At 32.3% G+C, this 22,069-nt stretch overlaps 2 protein-coding genes across 2 annotated transcripts in view; one reads left to right on the forward strand and one right to left on the reverse strand.

Moving 5' to 3' along the window:
• The window catches only part of LOC127708908 (uncharacterized), a 246,689-nt gene that overhangs the window by 100,574 nt on the left and 124,046 nt on the right, over positions 1-22,069 (reverse strand). The gene's annotated exons all lie outside the window — the stretch shown is intronic.
• On the forward strand, positions 13,005-19,742 carry LOC127708912 (uncharacterized). Its single transcript, XM_052214078.1, has 5 exons — positions 13,005-13,201; positions 13,456-13,517; positions 14,886-15,203; positions 16,285-16,680; positions 18,476-19,742. The coding sequence occupies exons 1-4, from the start codon at positions 13,006-13,008 to the stop codon at positions 16,648-16,650; spliced, it is 942 nt and encodes a 313-aa protein (XP_052070038.1). The 5' UTR covers position 13,005; the 3' UTR covers positions 16,651-16,680; positions 18,476-19,742.

The raw sequence follows: 22,069 nt of genomic DNA on the forward strand, positions 1-22,069 counted from the left end.
AGTTCAGAAAATGACATATTCTCTCCACAGTAAGTCAAAAGTCGAACCCACCCTTGTTTCTAAGGTAAAACGCTATACAAATATGAAACAGACTATAGCTTAAAAACTAGTTCATCAATAATTCATTTATCACCAAAATATACGGTTTCACATCAAATATCAAGTAAAATTACTGTTTTTGACACTTTTTGAGCACTATGATAAAGAAATGTCGACGCTGTATAGATTATAATAAACAATTAATTTCCCCATAGGCGGCAATGATAGCCTTTTTCGAGATACAGACTTTAGAAAGCTGATTTTTTAAACGAAACCTTGCTAGAATTAAAGAAAAGTTATTAGGACAGTATTTTTTGGTCCAAAAAATATAGGTTCGCGTTGCTTTTCTTAGCGTAATTTGTACTTATCTCCCATGCCTATCAATTTTGCACTTAAAAATACGTGTCTCATCCTAGCGTTTAAAAGACATCTCAGTTCCGTTAGGGCTAAGGAAAATAATTTATTTGGCCTTCGGTATAATGCAGAATGCACGAAGTCTCTAATTACAAAAAATAACGGGCGCACATATCAACCAATCAGGATTAGCTATACTCTTAATTCTGAATACCATGTTATGCTCATAAAATGGCTGCGCCCATAAAATCTAATGGTGTATTGTAACCTACAACAAAGAATCACTGGTGATAGGGGAGTGTAACCGATAAATTGATCCTGAATCAGATAAGATTTTCCCAGTAACGGAGAACCCCTTTCTTTGAGTGAATATAAATAGTGACGGGGGTCTCACAAATAAATTTAAATCTGAGTTACAGGAACATCGATTAGCAAAGTAAACTTACATATTAATCTCGAAGTTATTTACGGTAAAGACAGACTGTGCTCCTGAATTAAGGTATTATACATTTGTGTATTTTACTCCGGGGGGGGGAGGGGGGGGGGGGGCACTTCCAATATACAAGGTGATAGGACGTGCCGCTGGAATAGGTCACTTTTTCCAGCTTGAAAATATGGGAATAAGTAAGGAAAACTATCAGAAATATATGATAAGGTCGATCAAGTTCCAATTACTTGTATATGAAAAGCCCTGTCATTTTTTTCACAGCCGAAAGTCTCGCCGTAAGTAAACATTACATACAGAATCTTAGCCTTACATATTCCACTTTTCCAACACACTCCACGAAAACCAACCAATATGGGAAATTAAGGTTACAATTTTACCCACGCAATATATGAAAAGGTATACATTTTTAAGATCTAAATTATATGAATAGGGTGGGGTAACAGAACCCCAGCGGCGACCCCCCTAATCAATTAAGTATTGAAGTCCCCCCCCCCCCCCCCCCCCCCCCGAGGTATTTTACTGCTACAAGATATTTGATTTGCTAATCACGCACCCGTTGATGAGCAGAGAACCATACTTTCAAGCCAGGGACAGTCTATACTAACAGTTAGTATAGAAAGTCCCTGTAAAAAGGCAGGCAAATCCTAACAGTACTGTAACTTAATGATACATGTATATCAAGTTACAGCACCTCACCCAGCACAGTTAGCACACTGGTGTGTGTCAGTCTTATAATATAAAACTGCGTAGGTTCATATCGTTTGATTCGACGTTTTTTCTGATATTTTTTAGGACCGTTGTCATCATTGTCAAATCCGACCTGACCTGCAAAAATATAATTCGACTAAAAACAATGCCAGTCAAAATTGCTTTTTGAGACTGGGCGACTGAAAAAGTTTTAAAATGTGACCTTGTGACCCTAATTGGAATTCTTCATTCATCAGCGTGTGTCGGTGTGGCTAAAAAGGGGGCATTGTTTTTTTTTCTTGGGACAAAAAATTGTTTCTATCTTTATTAAAAAAAAAATTAAGACCAATCATAAACTTTTTTTTCAAAACTCAGTGTCGTATTTAACTGTTTTCCCAACAATATTTAATAAAAGCTTAAAATGTTTGTTTCACTTCCCTCCTGATTTTTTTTCTCAAGAAATTATAGAATCAGTTAATGGATATATATATATATATATATATATGTCTGTGGTCACCGTCATGCATTTAGATAAGAAATTCCAGCATGCATCATCAATTAATTCATGTGTATTTGTGACATCAACATATCTGAAACATTATATTATTTCCCAGTAATTATGTAAAGCATTTTGATTTACAATTATATATGTCTGTGACTTATGCATGTATATATCTTACAAGCACTTGTCTCGAAAAAAATCCTATATACTTTAATAAAAGTATATAGGAAAAAAATTCTGAGACAAGTGACTGTGATATATCTGTCAGTCCCAGAATAATAAATATAATTGTATCTTAATCTTTGGAAAAATCCGATTATTAAATTGGTAAATTCTTTTACTTCATAATTATGTCAAAGTATACTTTTTAAAGTTTTAAATTTTAAAGTTAAAATGAATATTCCGTTTTGATCTGAGGAAAAACTTTTTAAACTGTAATGACATGGTCAGTCAACTGATTTGTTGCATGGCTGATTACAGGTAATTAAAGCATGCAGTAATTTTCCATTACGACAGTGCGTGTACCGGTGTGTTCTCATTTCGTGAATTCCAGGTAAAAAAGGTAAAAAATATACCCTGTGGTGTGTATAACGTATTAAAAATACCGGTTCATTCCTCCTATTCCCACTTTTTATAAATCTGGTAAGAAAAGTTAGAATTTCATGTGGGAATAGGGGGAAAACTTGTGCAAACAAAGGATTATACTGTATAAACATTGATTAATCAACTTTTAGTTGACAAGTGTTTTTTTGGGATAGGTAATAGGTTACTTTTGTGTGTGTATGAATTCTGTGTTTTTAATTAAAATAAATATGAAATAAATGGAAACAAATATAAGTAAATTATTTTTTTCTTTTATAACACAAATTCAACAGTTGATTCAAGCAAGCATTATAATATGAAACAAACAATACAAGTTAACAGCACTAAAACAAATCATACATTGTAGCACACACATTAGAAATTCACTGTATATAAGTCAATTAAAGTTTAATAATCTATTCAACATGAAGAAGGTGGGAGGCTGCATCACCAAACTGTACTGCTATGACTTCCTGGTTGTGGTGTCTAACCTTAAGCTCTTTTAATCTGTTGTTGATTTCGACATACTTTTGTTTTTGGGTCACTCTCTTCCCACCGGCTGCATTCTGATCATGTTCAGGGAGTTGAAAGCTTCCTCATGTTTCATTAGATTTATATATGAGTTTAAAGATGTTTGGATGTGGGTCCTGGACATGTTTTTTCAGCTTGCTGTGCCATCCCTCTAGATGTGTAGTCCTCGGTCCATGTGCTGTGTAATGGTCCCAAAGGTGACTGTTCTGTTCGACCCAGTATGTTGTTACATAGTCTGTAAAGGACGTGTAGTTGATGTTAGTATCAATCTGATCTATGTCGGTGAGGGCATTAAACCACACGTCTTCGACCTCAGCAGAAGGTACATGTGAAAGAACAGTGGCACGGCGTACTAGTTGATGAAAGTTGTTGTCTTTCTTGTATGGAACCTGAATCCCTGTTTCTTGTGCTTTTCTCCAGATGCATTGTGTGTAGTGGAAAAAACTTTTGCGTTGATGCCAGGAAATACAGAATATACTGCATTTCGGATGGCAAGTCCAGGAAGATAGTGGAAGGCTGAAGTTGTAGTTGGTGTTGGTGGCATACATCTTTGAGTAAAGTCAGGAAGTAAACTGTGTACCAGTGGATACATTGCGCCGTCAACCATTGCGTGAAATGTGTAAAGTTGGAAGAATAGGCTCGGACAGGAGGAAAATGTACCATCCCCATATATGATATTTGCAGCTGCTAAGTGTAATAGATTATTTTGCGTACTGAAGATTAACATACGCCCAACTGTGTTGTCGTCTGTTAGCCGGAATGTGTCACCTTTGGTAGTACGAGCCCAAATACCATCTGTGTTGATTTCATCAACAGTTTTTGGTAAAACTATTAGGTTCTTCTTGCGTTTGTTGTACATGGAAATCTTGCAAGATGGGAAAGTTTGTTATAAAATTATCTATCATCAATTTATTTGTTCGGATGACAATTTTTTAAATTAACAAATTCAATGATTGTTAAATCTTATTAATACTTCTATTTATCTGACTTATTCTTTATTGATTTTTTAAGTATTACAAATAAAAAGTGTAAGAAATATGTTTTCTTTTAAAAAATACAGGTAAATCTTAGGTGAATTTTTAATTAACCTTGATTGTTATAAAAACAAATTATTTATCAAAACATCTATTGTTATTTGCATGTGGGAATAGAAGGAATAGTGATTTTTAAAAGGTGGGAATAGGAGGAAGACACCAAAATACCATAGTTTTCTAGAAAACATCCTGTCTATGTGTAATACAGATTGATGACATTACACAAAATTTCTTTCGTTAAAAGTAGTTAAGTATCTATGTCCATTCCCTATTGCAACACTATAATTTTTTCGAAGAAAAAAATGTTAAAATTTTAAAAAAAAAACATTTATATAAAATAAAGAAGAAAAAAGTAGCAAATAAACTTATGTAACTACGCATTGAGTAAACATAATTTCACTTTACATGTACAAACCCTTGAGAAAACGTATATATAGATGTGTTTAAAAAGGCCAATTCCCAGTGGATTTATTTCACACTAGGACCACAGGCACTTGTCTCAGAATTTTGTTTCCTATATACCTTAATACAGGGACTTTCTATACTAACTTAGCATAGAAAGTCCCTGCTTAATATAACATTAAAAGTATATAGGAATTTTTTTTTCTGAGACAAGTGCCTGTGACTAGGAACTAAGATAACTAGAACTAAGTTCATTGGAAAGTCTTTTTGTCTGATACATGTATAAGTTTAGATAATGTACATAATTAAGAACAGCTTCAAATATATGCCTATAAATTAACGGTACGTCTAAAAAACGCTCAGGACCTCCTGAGTGCAGACAGGACATAAAAAGTCACTCAGGACATGTATATATGTTTTAGTGAGCGTTTAAGGGTATACATTCGATAGATAAATTAATAGTTGATCTTATAATTTTGGTTTTGATAAAATCAAACCAACATTAAAGAAGTTATTTGGGATACGTCATGCATGACCGATGATCATATTCAATACCAATCATCATTTTGATTAGGACGTTTGATCTTTAGTAATTAGGACTGATTGGTGATGGTTATAAACACATACAAGTAAACTTTGCAAACAAACAAAAAAAAAAACCGTTTCCTTGGAAAAATTATAAAAATACATGAATATTGTTTTTACAAAAAAAGTTAAACAAATTTTTCATTTTGTATGTAATAATTGAAGCCATTTAGAAATATAAGAAATCTTCACATAGTCGGGAAATTGTCAATTCAAGTTATTACATTTGAAAACGTTAACAAATATAGATCTTATTCGATGTAAAATGTGGCGTCCTTGGAGATCAAAACCCCGTTTAAATAGGGTTTGTCTACTTTCGTCTATTGCCGAACATTCTATAATCCAGGATTTTTACAAATCCTTGCTATAATATAATGAATCGCGTCGCCAATATCACCACAATTACATTACGTACAAATACAATCTTCTCTTAAATATTTGGCATCTAACAATTTCAATAGGAAATTTTGAGTCGAAACTGAAGTACCAAATCTACAAAAAGAATCACTATTTTTTGTAGTAGTAGGCGTCGAAAACTAAACTGTTTATAATCTTTTTTTTCTCCTAAATTAATTGAAACTCCTGAAATAATTTAACATTATCTATGGACAGCTTACATATGCAAATCTTTCTAGAAGTATGCGAGTGTATTGTAATAATTTGTTCATTAACCCCCCTTTTTCCTTCTATAAAATTACATTGTAATCGATTTTATTTTCAAATTTGTGTTTGCTTGGATTGACATTTAGAACGTACAATAAAAAGTAACAAGTAAAAAGTCACGATTCAGTTTTGGGATATTTTTTTCTTTGAATAAACTTAATTTTAAAAACGTTTCGGTATTTTTCTGAAACATTTTTAAAAGGAAACGGACTTGTAAACAAAATTTATTTTTGAATATTAATACTGAACAATGATTTTTAAGAAAACAATCTGCCAAAGTGGTTTGGTAATTAACTGGCTTCATGCTGTCAAAAATGTCTCCTTTTTATAAGTTATTGATAAAAAACACTATTTGATGGCGAATTAATCATTTCCTCAACTAAATACATTTATCTATAAATAAAGTCAATTCGTCAAGAACTTTCTCTCTATATTTAAACAATTGTGAAATAATTAATTTAAACTTTTGTACTGCGACTTTCTGTCCGTTTACCAATACTTATTCCTTGTTAAGTTTTTTCATATCCATTTACGAATACTTATAATGTGATAATTAATTTTTCCGGATGTTTTTTTATCCTATTTTCATATCAAACAACCATGTTCCCCGTAGAACGGAGTTAAGAACAAATTTAGGAATTTAGTACTTAAAATTTTCAACAACAAAATTTTACACTTTCATTTACCTGGATTTTTTTCTACGCTTCGAAGCCACATCCTGCATCAAACTTAGCCAACACCTCGCATGGCGTATTCACGATGTGGAGGGATTGACAATATACAATCAAAGTTAGCAATATACAGCAAGTAAATAATTGGGTGTTGAATGCCAGTAGATCTGAATTTGTAATTTTTTAAATTGAATTTTACCTGTTTAGAACGTGTATTGTTGAATTGTTTAATAAAATTACACACATAATCTGGGCTGATATGCATAAAACCACTTTAAGTTCAAGGTATCAATGAAACTGGGTCTGCATGAAAAATGACTTATCACATAATACCAGAACCTATGTTTACTGTTAGACGATAAGAAAATATAGCTGTAGGCCTAGTTGAAAATCTTTACAAATTATTTATTCTGTTAAATTCTATTTGACTGTCTGGGTGCTTCTTATGTGTTTTAAATGTTTGCGTTTTGTATGCTATAGTTAAGTTTTATAGACTGTTGTACGTTATTTGGTCGTTTTTAAGTTTTTGCCATGGCGTTGTCGTATGTCTTCGACTTATAAGTTTTATATAATCTGCATCTCTTGTGCTGTATTTTAAAATGTATAACAATTTTCATCAATACACCAAAAAATACGAATAAAGCTTTCGTATATATAAAAATAAGGAGATGTGGTACGATTGGTAATGAAACAACTATCCGCCAGTTCAATTCAAAAACCTGATATAAGCAAATGTGACTTACTTACTTACTTTAGTCAGAGAGATCTTGAATCTGAATTCAAGGATACGAAGTGGGAATGATTTAGAGGTGGATTAAGGTGGGGGCATGGGGGGCCCGCCCCTTTTTTGGAAAAAAATTGGTTGATTATTTAGAGAATCACTGAAGCGGGCCCCCTCTTTATGCATGACAGTTAGTGCCTCCCTATGACATTTTTTGGATCCGCAACTGGTGAGGACTTCATAAAAAAATATTTAGTAAGTTTTTGTTTTGTGATAAATAATGATTTTACATTCACATAGACAGAAATAGGATAAAATAAACTACCGGAAGCTTAAGTCCACATAAGAGGGTATGGATGGGGGTTAACAGAATAGAGAATAACGGGCAAACAATAAAGATTAAAGAATAATGAAATGCTAAAATATGAGGAAAGAGAATAATGAGCAAAAAGTGTAAGTTTGTAGAAATATAGCTAAAAAAAATAAAGAACACAGAAAAAGAAGACCCCCCCCCCCCAACCCCAAGATCCTGACTTCAACTTTAACGCTGCCGGGATATTTTGAGACAAAGTGCACGTATTAGTAGTCAGCCGAAACCACTAAGCGTTTTGCATCCATACGAATTTTTTCGGGATACTGACTGCATAGTAAATTATCAATGTACTTCTCTGTTTCTTGGGAAAAATTTGGTTGATTATATAGGGATCACTGAAGCATGACTGGAGCCGGCCCTCCCTTATGAAAAGTTCTGGATATTCATAAAATAAACAAACAAATTATCCAAAAGATGAATAATACTTAATACTTACGACTAAGATTGATTATAAGTATACTTGAGTCGGTTTTACAAAAAAAACAATTACAAGTAATCGTAAGTATACTGTATTGTACATGACTTAATTACTATCAATATTATTTGTAAGTTTTTTTGTGAAACTTACTGCTGAATTGTTTATCCATGCTTATGGTACATCTAAGTTGTACGCTTTTTTTAAAACCACCTCCAAGGTTTAATGTCTGCTCGCCCATAGAATCTGTTTGTAGATATAGGAAGATGTGGTATGAGTGCCAATGAGACAACTCTCCATCCAAGTCACAATGTATAAAATAAACCATTATAGGTCAAAGTACAGTCTTCAACACAGAGCCTAGTTTTTGTCAAAAATGAAATATATTGATATTAATAGTATATAGGTTAAATAATTTATTCATACATTTTTAATTGACTGACCTAGAATTATCATGATTATTGAGGACTTTAAACCATTCCTATTTTTAAAAAGGGACAAAAATAAAATTTATATATAATAACAGGGTGATACAAATGAGAAAAACTCAAGAAATTGTTTTCAATTAAGATAAATACATGCAGTTAATAATGGTTTTCAGTTGTTTTTTAAAGCAGAGGCAGATTTAGTTTAAAGTTGGAAAAAAATTAATACACGAAGTTAATCCAGAATTATGTGTTTATCATTTTTTTTATGTTTAGGTTGCCAGCAAGATGAAAAGAACAATGCAGTTCAAAAGTCAAAATGTGGATAAGCTGTGGTACAAGGTTCTACTTTTGCAGATTTTCATATTTTGCATGAATGAATTTGAAGTTTATATCATGGAGGGCAGAGAAAGAAAAGAAACACTTCAATTTTCCTGCTTCTGAAAGATAAATGTAAAACATCTTGTTTGGTAAGTTTTATGCTGTTTTGATAGTGTTTGTGCGTCCATCTGTCTTTCTCTAAATTGTATTCACAGGCCTCGACAATAACGCTTGTCCTATTGTCCGGTACCAGAGGAAAAAAAGGTCGGACAAGTAAAAGCTATATCAAGCTTGTCCGACGGGACAAGTAAAATTATTCTGCAGAAAATAAATTTAATCCAACTTGGATGAACAAAGTAATTATAAACAAAAAACAAGAAAAGAAGATAAAAACAAATATTAATTTGACATGTTTACTTGCAATCGATACTTTAAAACTGGTTCTTTGTCAGGTACTTTTTTAGAGGTAAAAGGCATACTTTTCTCGGAAACCAGTCTTACTGAGGGTGTCATTCGGTCCAGTCATTAGTAAAACCCTCTTACTGATCCGAATCAGCGATGCGCTTTGTAGCTCGGAAAAAGATTCAGCTCCAAATTTAATAGACAGTTTGGCACCGTAGGAAACATATTTAATAGACATGATTAATAAACAGTTTGGCAACGCAGGAGACATTTCGGGACCAAGACAAATCAGTACCTCGTTTTCCGAACTTATTCTGTTGCTTTATAATAAATACCATACCGGTAATTTTTTTAACAAAAAATATTTTTTTAAATAAAAATGAAGAAATTATTTACCATAAAATTCACAAAATCATATTTGATCATTTGTAGAAAAAAAACAATACTTGCAATACGGTGACCTATAGTTTTTAATTTCTGTGTCATTTGGTCTCTTGCAGAGAGTTGTCTCATTGGCAATCATACCTCATCTTCTTTTTTTTATTAATTGCATTTGAAAAAAACTTTTTTCAACCTTAAAACCAAGATACAAATCCAATGAGTGTACATTGACAGGCTTATCAGACGGTGCCTCATGTGCAGAGTCTGATGAGACTTTGGCACTGAAGGAAGCTAGAACCTAAGTCCTGTGACATGACTAGATTCAGTTGTTCTCGACTCATATTTTTGTAAAGTATTTCAAAAGATATATATCAAATTCTGTTCTTTTGTTTTAATTCATTTTGTTCCTTGAATCAACTTGAAATGCAAAAATGGTTATTATTAAGATTTTTTTTGGACAAGTTACAATTTCATTCGGACAAGTAAGTTTTTGTATGTACTTGTCCTACTGGACAAGTTGAAAAAAAATTTATTGTAGAGGCCTGAGAACCGGAGCATTTTTTTTAATGAAACAAAACGTTATAAAGAACTAATAGAGAATTTAATTGTGGTCTGTGGCCAATAATTTTGTAGTAAACATGGTAAACAATAGTCAAGATTAGCTTTGAAGATAATAATAATTACTTTAGATGTATGTTTCATTATGATACTGTTATTTTTATTGGCTAACAGCAATTTCGTGTCCTTCTGAAATTAAAATTCATTGCACAATGAAGCTGACATGAGGTCCCACAATAAAGGGCACAGGTAAATTAAAAAAAAACTTGATAGAAATCGTGTTTTCATGATCCTAGCTAAAAAAAATGTAATTATATTATTGAATGCTTCTTTTTGTAACTTCATAGGCAAAAAAAAGATCATGATAGGGGTGTAAAAGCTTTGACCGTGCGCATAGTTTTAGAATGAAGCACTTCTGCGCTTCATACAAAATGTACTTCGGTCAACGCTTTTACACCCCAATGAAGTTACAAAAAGAAGCATTCAATTCTTAAATAAAGATGGTTTAACTATCAAAGGTCAGGGATGTCTATTGGGCAAACTAGCAAAGTAAGCAACCCAAAATTTGGTCAACAAGACTTGTGAAATAAGCTCTGAGAGCTTGGTAAATGATCTCTCAGCCTTCACAACAATCCTAGAGCACTTGGTATCCTGAAGTGACTTACTGTGAGCCCTTTCACTTCTTACATGTACATGTATGTATATATATTTTTATTGAAGACATACATGTATATGTGCTGCTTCTGAAATATACCATGTGATCTTATTTAAAGAGGTATAAAATTACCTATTCATAGATACTGTATAAATTCAATGAGTTTAATTGTTGATTATCATTTTTACAGGAAGGAGAGGACAGAATGGAAAGAAAACGGCCCTACAGAGTTACAGATTCAACAAGGACTCAAAAAAGGGGATAGTTGCATCATCTTATGGGGATGTAATCCAACAATGTAAGTAGTAGTTTTAATGAATTTTTCACAGCATGCCCAATTCACCCTCAAAACCAGCCATATATCCCAAAATTTTTATAGAATTTCTTTACAGACCTACAGTATACATTTGTATTTACTGAGAATTGATTAAATCTAAGATTTAATTGACCCAACAGTCTAAAAGTTGTACCCTCAAATTGAAAACGCACATAACATTGTCATTGAAATATTATAACTTCATAATTCACAATGAAGTTAGATATTATAACCAGTCTATATATATCGATAAGTAAATAATATTTTTCTTATCCATAAACAGTTTTCAATTTCCTATAAGTTCTGAGCTTATTTCCGTTTGGATTGTTTTGGTCATTAAAAAGGTTATGTTTCCAAAGATCAAGATATTTATTAAGTGAAATACATGTAGCTGTGACAAAAGGCCATTTGCCAATATGTTGTTAGTAGATATTTTTGGCTTAAGAGCAGATTTTTGGAAGGGGCAAACTGGTTCATTCTTTTTCCATTTTACTTCAGGAGTCAAGCAAGACTGAAAAGTTTTATCTATAAATTACTTGAAAATTACATATTTTTTTCATCCCATTTATCATGACTTTATAAATAGCTATCAAAATGATTTTGGGTTCATTGGTGTAAAGGGGGGAAATCTCACATGTGACACTTAAATCATGAATATTACTGTGGATTCATTATTATTCGTTGGATACCAATTTTCGTGGATTTCGTGGGCACAGGTGAACCACGAAATTAAATGTTCAACGAATAACAAATTTTATATAGGCTTATATGCACACTTCGACAAACCACGAAATTAAATATCCACGAACATCCAAGTTTTTCATAATCCACGAAAATTGGTACCCACGAAAATAAATGAATCCACAGTATAACTTTATCACAAATCATGCATATAAATCATGTAAATGAATTAAAATATTAATGAAAAAGTATCAATATTCTATTGTAACATTCTACAAGTTCATAAAGAAAACAAGCATCACAATCAAATCATGCACTGGACTTATTTTGATTTCTGAAGTGTTTGTACATGTGCTATTAAACCAAGAAATACTTTCCTTTCAAAAGTTTGACCAAAAACCAAAAGATCTGGCTTTTAACCACTAATTGGCAAATCAACTATCTGTTGAAGGATATCAGATTTACAGAACTTGAAAAATAGATTTTTTCACTATTTCCAACTTTGACAGCTCAAATCTCTAAAAGCATTACAGCTAAAGAGACAATATCTGTCAGACCTTTGCTTTCATAACAAAGCTATTTAATATGGACATCAGTAAGAACAGGCTTTGCGTCTGTCGTCTTCCATGGTCATCGTAAATTTTTTCAAAGGTTTTCTATGAAACTACTGGATGGATTGGGACCAACCTTGGCAGGATTGTTCCTTAAGACAGAACTGATTATGGAATATTTTATCCATAGAAGAACATGGCTGTCGTTACTAAATGTAAAACAGTTTTCAAAAATATCTAAAAAAAAACAAAACATTGGGTTAATCTAAAATCTGATAGGGTAAAAATGTTCAGCATGATGAGATCTACCTGTGTAGACATTATAATGTTTAGGGTAAAAAACCTTCATGACCAGCTTCTCCTTTCAATAACATAGAGAACACGCAAGTTTAGCAGTGATCGGAAAATATTATTTTTACATGGGTTATTTTCAGCACATTTTACAAATATCTACATGATCTAAGATTTGAATGGGACATTTTTTTATAATTCTAAACGATATATTTTAATTTAAAGCTTCAATGGGCCTATGGCCCATGGCCCCTGCCTTTCCCAATCACTGGTTCAGCCAGGAATGAATCATATATAATTTTGGACCTTATGTGGGAGCCTTTTCCATGAACATGTGTTGATCAATATCATCAATACTAAGTGTAACATATCTGTAATTGTTTATTTTATTTTATTAAATGCAGCCAAAGGTTTCAAATGGCTATTTCTAAACTTGTACTGGAAGATGATGGGACTGAAGTAGACAGCATGTATTTCGAAACCCTACCTGACAATTGTCTGGTAATGATATTAAGTGATGGACAGGTTTGGTCACATTTACCTTCTTCATCATGTTCATCCTCACAACCTTCTTCATCCTCCTCATCTGGACAGACTGGAGATCATAGTAATGGTAAATGTAGAAATTATGTTATATTTGTTTGCTCATCTGGTCTGTATACAGAAGAGCACGAGGCAAACATCAATTAACATTAATTTTGTGTATCATTGTAATTAACATATTTTGGAGACATTTTTTTTCTATGAAACTTTTATGTCAACTCTTTATATGTAAAGTTGGTGTACTATTATTGTCTATTAACTTAACTACCTACCAATGCATACAGTAAAACTTGTAATCATATTTATTTCTGTTTTAAATTGCAGTAAATCACAGGGTTATGGCCATGGTGGAACAGATTAGAAAGGCTGAATCTGCAAGTAGTTCGGTAATTATTTCCCTTACTTAGGCAGGGGAATATTGAAATACCCTTGTCTTTTTGTCCACCCGAAAAAGCTTTCACAAAAATCTTTGCCTCCTTTATTGGATTACTTACAAATTTGGTATTTGTGATCATGGTGATGTCAACTTTTTCTTGCCATTGTCGGTAAAGATCTAATTTTTATACGCCCGTCTAAGACGGGACATATTATGGTATACTGTCTGTTGGTCCATCCGTTCGTCATTCATACTTCGGACAATAACTAAAAAACACTTCCACCAACTTTTATAACACTTTGTTGAATTGTTTATATATTGAAGTAAGCTCCCGTTTGATTTTTATGAATTTCAGATTTTTCGTTTCCATGTAATGAAGTTTTATCCTTAAAAAAGGGGGGGATTTTTTAGTTTTCTTACAATAATTCAAAAATGCTTCCATCAACTTTAATGTAACTTTGGTGAATTGTTTATATCTATTGACGTATGATCCCTTTCAATTTTTATAAATTTCAGATTTTACATTTTTCAGTTATGAATTTTTATACTTAAAAAAGCCTAATTAATGTACAAAAATAAATCATTTAAAGCATACAGACAAGCTAAAATGGCAATAGGCATATCATGCGCTTATACCGCAGCTATTTATTAAATTTTTTGCGATAAATTTGATTTTATCACAAAAAGTTTAAAGATTAACAATATATTTGTTTTAAAAAAACAGCAATATTAAATGCACACAATAATTTCAGCGTTTACTGTATTTCAATCAAATTTAAAATCACTTTTTTTTTTAATTACATGAACTACCTTAAAGTTTCTAATTCAGTATTGCCAAATTAGTAATGATAGAAAAGATATTCCTGTCTAGTTTTACTAACAATCTTTATATGGTTATGCATCTGATTTAGAAGATTACAATCTTTGAATGAAAAGTAAACTTTTTACCTTTGAATTTTCCTGGAATATATAGGAATATGACTTCAAGATAAAAAAGATAAAATGTTTTTAAAAAATTTGAACCTTTTTTATCAATATACTGTACTAATTTCTATGAAAATTATCATAATCTCTAATAATTATAATATATTATTCATTGAGCAAAATGTATTTGAAGATGAAATATTTTTTTGAGAATTTCTAAAATTGGTTGAAATAATAGGGACAATTTAGCTTGTTGCACTACTTCTGATATATCACTGTAGAAAAGACAGTTTTTCATTGAATATTTGCTCACAGAAAATTAAGTTTATTGCAGTTTTACTTGTGTCTCTAAGATTAAAATTATTCTACTTTAGTTGACTTATGTGGGTCTGTATATTTTGTGATGAAAATTAGAACTGTCAGATTACTAATCATACATTTAAATTCATTTCAGAGGGCTGCAAATACAAATGTAACAACAACCTGTGGATGGCAGCACTTTTCCTATCAGTTCATGAAATATATCATGGTAAAAAATACCAAAAACCAAGCCAACCTTGGACCTAGAAGTATATCAATAAGTCGGTCAGCCAGTGAAAATGAAATATTACAGATTTTAACCAGCATATTCTTTCCAAGGGGAAAAAGTGTGAAGGGGAGAATAGAATCGATGGATGTAAAACTTGGTAGCTATATGGGGATGGTAATAACAGATATTGGTGCAACCTTAAGATCTAAAAAACCCCATTTTTATCTTCTGACAAAAGAAAAGGTATGATTTTAGGTTTAAAAGTAAATTATAAGGCCTCTAACAACTGCCCTGATCACGTAATTAGAAGATTTGTTGAAGATACCATTTCAAAGTTGTACCTCCATGTACAGGCAAACTTTAGGGGTGGTCAGGATATCAGTAGAAAAATATTGTTTTCAGTACACAATGGAGTACATTAAAAGGTAAAAAAACAAACTTAAGGAGGCTCGCGGGTATAAGATTTTGAGAAAAAAATTAAACATTTATTTTTCATTTCAAATTTTATTAATTACCTTTAGTAGTTGTTTCTTTATCATATGGTACAAAAATCATTCCAAAAAATCAATTCGTGTTGGCCCCAGGTGACTTTTAAAATGTAGATATCATTGAAAAATTATCTCCCTTTGGTGCAAAAATGCCATTTTTTTGCATTAAAATTGAAATATCTTTTTTAACTCATCGGTGATCTTTATTTTTTATTTTTTATTGTTGTTTTCGAATAAGCTGTACATAAACTAAAAAATTGTAAAATTTAAGCTATTTCTGTAATTTAGTTCTTTTTTTATTTCGATAATATCGTTTTTTCTCCTATTAGTTCAACAGAAAAAAAGGACAAAAATGTATGCTTCTTTCGAAGGCAGATTGTGAGTGTAAATGAACGGTGACCCCATTTTTTTATTTCATTTTTCTATTAAGTATAAGATAAAGTTCATTTATAGAAAAATATAGCGAAATCCTATATTAAATAAAAGAATTAATTTAGAACCGCGAGCCCCTTAATCAAGATATTGGAGGAAGGGTTAAAAGGGGTGGTGGCGGAGGTGGAGAGTATACTTTGCATGTGTGAAAGATGCATAGTCAGTCCACCATAGGCTGCATGTGTCCAATGCAATCGACTATACTTTTTGGTCCCCCATTATACAAGGTTCTACATGTTGTGTTTCCATGCAAGTCCTGACATTGATGGTTTTTGTTTGCTCTAAGCATCATACATCACTGATGCCTAATGTTTTAATGCATATAGCCCTTGCAGTCACCGTTGATTTACTTTGATCATATATATATGACATCTGAGATATGATCTCTGTGTTTTTATTCACAGATTCCTGAAATACTCAGTTCTGCATCATCAGATTCAGATGACTTACCCGACCCAGAAATGTCACTTCCTGTCCTCACTTTTAGGCAGAGCCCTACTATGCAAACTGATTGGACACAGCCTTCATCACAAGGTCTTACTTTGCACACTGATCGAACACAGCCGTCATCACAAGGTCTTAGTATGCACATTGATCGGACACAGCCTTCATCACAAGCATATGTTACTCCACAAAGGAGTGGGACTGGCATGTATAGTATCCAGCAAACACCTGAGACTCAATTTGTAACTTTACAACCGGAAGTACCCAATGTTACCCCACAAAGACCTAGTAGTAGCAGTGCAAGTGCATCTTTGGCAACAACATGAACAATGTGGAATGAAACAGGAACGCCAGAGGTAAATTTATTATTGCTTTCTGTGAGTGTGATAGAGGCTATATCAGTGCTTTTGAATCTTTTAAATGAAATCTTAACATATGTCTATGCAAAATAAACACTTGTCCATTTTATAAATTTGAAGTAAATTGAACATGCCCATATTTTTAGATGAGTTGCAATGAAGTTGAACTCTGCTATTGGTTTGATGATGGAGGACGGGCAGGCATCGATATTCGTTTCCAGATGATAAGTTTACATCTGATTAAAATGAAACTTTGGGATAGTGTTACATATCAAGCAATTGAGAACCCTATGGATTTTTGGGAAAATCTGTTAAAGGTCAAGGTTACAGTCACAAAATTTCTGAATTCTTTTTTTGTAAAAATAAGGTTTCCGTGACGATTACTCCAAAGTTTACATCTGATTAAAATGAAACTTGATCGATATTGTTACATATCAACCAAGTGAGGTCTCTATTGTTTTTTGGGAAAATACGTTCAAGATCAAGGTCACAGTAAAAAAAAAATACTCAGAAAATTTTGTAATAATAAGATTACCGGACGATAACTCTAAAAGTTTACATCCAATTTGAATGAAACTTTGGAATATTGTAACATGTGGAGTAATGAGTAACAGAAATCTAAAATGACAACTGTTATCCACCTTTTTAACAATGCATGATATGAAAGCCAAAAGCACAGTTAATTGTTTTGGTTTTTTTAATTATGGATATGTTTTTCGCTCACCTGACTTAAGATTATGTTAACTTTACTTGCCATTACTTGATGTCTCCATTGTTTGGTGAAAAAAAGGGGGGAGGTAGATGGATATGTGTAGCAGTCTTGTTTGGAAATGAGGTATATACATATAATTTTATTCCTAGTGTATTGATATCTGCTCATGAATACTTAAATTCTACATTTGTGCACTTTATTCTGTAGGAGCCCTACATGATTATTTGTTGGCTTGTCCTGCATAAATCAGTGTTTGTCTCGGCTCATCCTACACAAAACAGTACTTTTAAAATAGTTTTAATCTATCAAAAAAAAAATGGCTGTATAGTTACAAAAGAGCATTCGAATCATATTACAATTTTTATGTTGCCTGCAATGTGTTGCAGGAGCCACATTTAAGGTCACTTTGGGACCATGTGTCTTCCTGCGTCGTCTTCACCAAAAAATTTCGTCTAAGTTTTCTCAGCTACCACTTGACGCAGTAAGATGCTTGAAACTTTGCAGAAGTCTTAATGCAATAGTACTGTAAGGTGTAAAGGCCATAACTCATCTACTTCCAGTTTAACGAAAACTAAGGGATGCAGGTGACATACGCATTTCAGGGAAGGCTCCATCTAGTTTAAAAATAACTCAAAAACAATTACATTCAGCAAAAAATGTGATAAGGGGAGCATTGTTCAGCGTGACAAGACTGACCTATGCCATAATTTTCAAAATGTTCAAATTACCTATGTTGGAGTTAAGATGCTTTAACTATGAATACAACATTGAGATTAGACAACATGGGTAATAAATTCAGTTTAATATTATTTATTTAGGACAAAATTGGATAAGAGCTGTTTTTGCACCCATCCACCACTTCCACTACAGACTTTAACTGAAATTGGTCTAAAATACATGATGATGTTCCGTTTTAGTACAAAAACATGTCAATATTAGGTTTTGTGAGAATTCTTTTAAAGACAGATCTAGATTATGTGCCCAAATACGACTAAAAATCGGAACATTGTAAAAAATTGACCAATTTTTGATGTATGTTTAAAAATATTTCTATTACTTTTACTATTTTTTATATTACAGGTGTGTATACAATCCAGAAAATGTACCATTTGTTATGACAAAGATGTAACAGCGTTTCTGGTACCATGAGCGCATAAATTCTGCATGGCTTGTTGTAGAAGAGTACAACGTTGCCCCTTGTGTCGGATTGAAATCACAAATGTGGGTTCCCTGCAGACCAATAATGAGAACTGAAAGTGAAACTCATAATTCATAACATGCATAAGTTTGTTGACAAAATAGTCATAGTTAAAACTTTTTTTCAGTTCAGCATATTTTTATACCCCCTAGAAAAGGTGGATGATTATTGTGAATTTACAAAATGAAACAATATATTTGAACGTATATCCAGTTGATATGTCATAATTATACCTCTTGTCCACAAAGGGGAATTGGCACACTGTTTTAACTCTGTTCATCCGTCCAAAAGTAAACATTTTTACCAGATCCTCTAATCCCTTGAAATTTGAAAGAATAGCAAAACAGATTAGTACAATGAAGATGAAAATGGTTCAGTGGGCAAATATTTATAGTTTCAATAAAAATAGTGTTAGTGAATCTAGAAGTCTTAACTTTCTGTATCGTATTATCATTAGAAAAATTCCATCTCTGGAGTGAAATTGGTTTTTTTTTGGTTACTAAACAGGTGTGGTTATGCCATAATGTTCTTTGTTATGCCATATTTTGGTTTTAACTTCCCGATTAAGTTAATGTCAAACTCCTTATTGATGTCTTAGTGTGTTTCAGTATGTAGAGGTATTTTAAGTGAGGCTGTACTCACAGTTTTTTTTACCTGTTAATCCTCTGGTATTTGTGATAAGCATTGTATGAATGTACAGACAGTCAATGACAGTACTGTGATATGTTTGTTTATTTAAGTTTGTTTGTTTTATAAATACTAATCACCTTTTTATTTTTTTAAAGAAATCATCTTTTATAATTGTTAGATTTAGGCATTGCAAAACAGATTTAGGCATTGCAAAATAGATTCAGGCATTGAAAAACAGATTTAGGCATTGCAAAATAGATTCAGGCATTGCAAAACAAATTTAGGCATTGCAAAATAGATTCAGGCATTGCAAAACAGATTTAGGCATTTTAAAACAGATTCAGGCATTGCAAAACAGATGCAGGCATTGTAAAACAGATTCAAGCAATGCAAAACAGATTTATCTTTTGTACAGGCTTTATATTAGAGCCTATTGTTCAAATCCTTTCCTCCATTATTTTGTGATACATGTCCAGATGTGTTTGCAGGCTATTCTGTGTTTCATCATGTATGTATGTGTGCTGTACTTTGTCTTTTTTTTTTAATTTGTATTTGCATGAAAATCTGCATTAAAGTTATAATGCAAACTTTGAAGTTACTTTTTTTATTTCCGAACCAAATGCAGACATTTTGTGTTGCCTTTTGTAAACCCTTGACATTCTCTGGATTCAACACATCTGTCAATTTGTCTACCAATAATTTATTCACACTGCCATCACAGCTCATCCATTGTCTGTCATCATTCTTTAATTTTTTTTCAAAAATCTTCTCTGAAACCAATGAACCAATTTACTTGAAACTTTATAGGGATGTTTTTATACATGTTCTTTACAAACATTCCTCCTTTAAAGACCTTTTCAATTGATTTGATCGAAAACATGGCTGCTGTTATTAAAAATAAAACATAGGGGTCAGGATTTTGCATATAACACAAAAACAAAGCAAAAGCAGATATCAGAATTCTGAAAATGAAAGAGTGTTCACTACATCAAGACAATAACAATCAAAACCAAGGAGTAAACAAAGACTCACAAAAACCAAAGGACATTTACATCAACAGTTATAAATAATAATTAAGAAACAACACGAACTCCACTAAAAACTGGGAGTGAAATCAGGTGCTCCGGAAGGGTAAGCATTTCCTGTATCGTATACGGCACCCGTTGTGTTATTTCTTTGTTCAGTTCGGTAATGATGGAAGGTTATTATGACTGAGGAAGAATATCAGATATGATTTCTGACACACTTTTGTCATAATGGCCAATCAGCTCATGATGGCGACCGTAAAATTTCTTGAGTGATGACCTTAATTTGATTGATTCATAGCCCTGTCTTAGCAACTTTTGAGAAAGCAGTATTCCTCGTTCAACAAAATCAGCGTATTTTGAGCTAGCTCTAGAGTAACACATCAATTGAGACACATATACTCCATATGCTGGTGCCGCTGGGATGTTGCTACACAGAAATTAAAAGTTGACTATAGGAAAATTAAAATCATCGCGTTTATCATAAATTTTGGTATTCAACCTACCATCAGTAGTCATTTCGAGAAAAAGGTCTAAATATGAAGCAGATTTATCTGTGTCGGTAGTATCTTTAATTTCAAGTTCACTTGGATATATTAAATGTAAGTGATCACTGAATCTATTATTATTAAGAGACAGTTACTGTACATCATCAATATACCGAAAGGTGAAATTAAAAGACTGGGCTAATTTCTTTTCTCCTTTCTGTACAAGCCCTTGGATAAATATCAAGATCTATCTGCTGTGCAATTTTCGTGATGATCTACTTTTGGTAAATTTTTTGTGCAAATCCAGGAATTAATAAAAGAGTTATTGCCTATTAGGATATTTATTTAAAACTTGAAGACATTAAGTTTTTTGGTCATGACTTCAAAATGTCAGGAGACTATAGAGTAAATATGCTCATTGAAATTTTTCAGTATCAAAGGGGCTTCAATTTGAATTAAAGATCAAAGGTTGCCCGTTACCTTTGTCCTTAGCAACAAGGCTTATGTGGCACTTAAGTTCTTAGCAACCATGGTTATTTCCACTGGTGACAATATAAGCTTTGGTTTGGTACTATTTTCCAGGGTAATGTGTCAAGGTCATACCAAGTTACTATAGCAACTTACTGGGTGTAGCTAAAAAAATCCGTAGCAACTATGGTTATTTCATTAGAGGACGATCAAGGCATATTTATGACAAAAATGTCTGAGACCATTGATCAAGATCATGGCCCTTCACTATTGCACAGTGTTTTCCCTAACTTTTTTGACATCACGAAAAATATTTGTGAAATTAGCCAGCAATCTCTGTATAGTATGAATGGTCTGGACAGCTTTATAACCGTTAAAAAGGCAGCATTATTGCAAAATAGGTGGTTGATTTTACTGGATACTGGCTTTCATCAAAGCTATAAACAACTAATAAATAAATCATGCAACCAAGACTAAATTAGCAATCCGTACACATCCATCATCCAATGGATTTAGTGTAAAGACGTCATTAACAGTCAGAGAAAAGCATGACCTTGTGCAATGCCAAGATACAGGTATCGACAGATTGTAGATCCATGAATGTGTATATGTATATAACAATAATACATGTAATATTTAGTTTGCTTTTAATTTCCTGATAATAAAATCAATATTAATACCAATAAAAACAATATTCAATGATCTAATTACAGTTTTGAATTGGTAACCTTTTAGAATAAGTTTATTTAAAGGATCGATAAGTTTATCAGGATCGTTTCTAAATTTCCGGGCAGGTAAACAACATTTCCGTAAAAATGAAGATGTGCTATCCCGTTTCAAATAAGTTTTTTACAGGTACAACCAA

This window comes from Mytilus californianus, unplaced genomic scaffold, assembly GCF_021869535.1.
Source record: "Mytilus californianus isolate M0D057914Y unplaced genomic scaffold, xbMytCali1.0.p SCAF_7, whole genome shotgun sequence".
Lineage (NCBI taxonomy): Eukaryota > Metazoa > Mollusca > Bivalvia > Mytilida > Mytilidae > Mytilus > Mytilus californianus.

What these genes read in the sequence shown, in the direction of transcription:
- LOC127708912 (XM_052214078.1), top strand. Translation starts at nt 13,006, where the DNA reads ATGGCTATTTCTAAACTTGTACTGGAAGATGATGGGACTGAAGTAGAC. An exon ending in GACTGGAGATCATAGTAATG is followed by an intron (nt 13,202 to 13,455) that starts GTAAATGTAGAA and finishes TTTAAATTGCAG; the next exon opens with TAAATCACAGGGTTATGGCC. An exon ending in CTGAATCTGCAAGTAGTTCG is followed by an intron (nt 13,518 to 14,885) that starts GTAATTATTTCC and finishes AATTCATTTCAG; the next exon opens with AGGGCTGCAAATACAAATGT.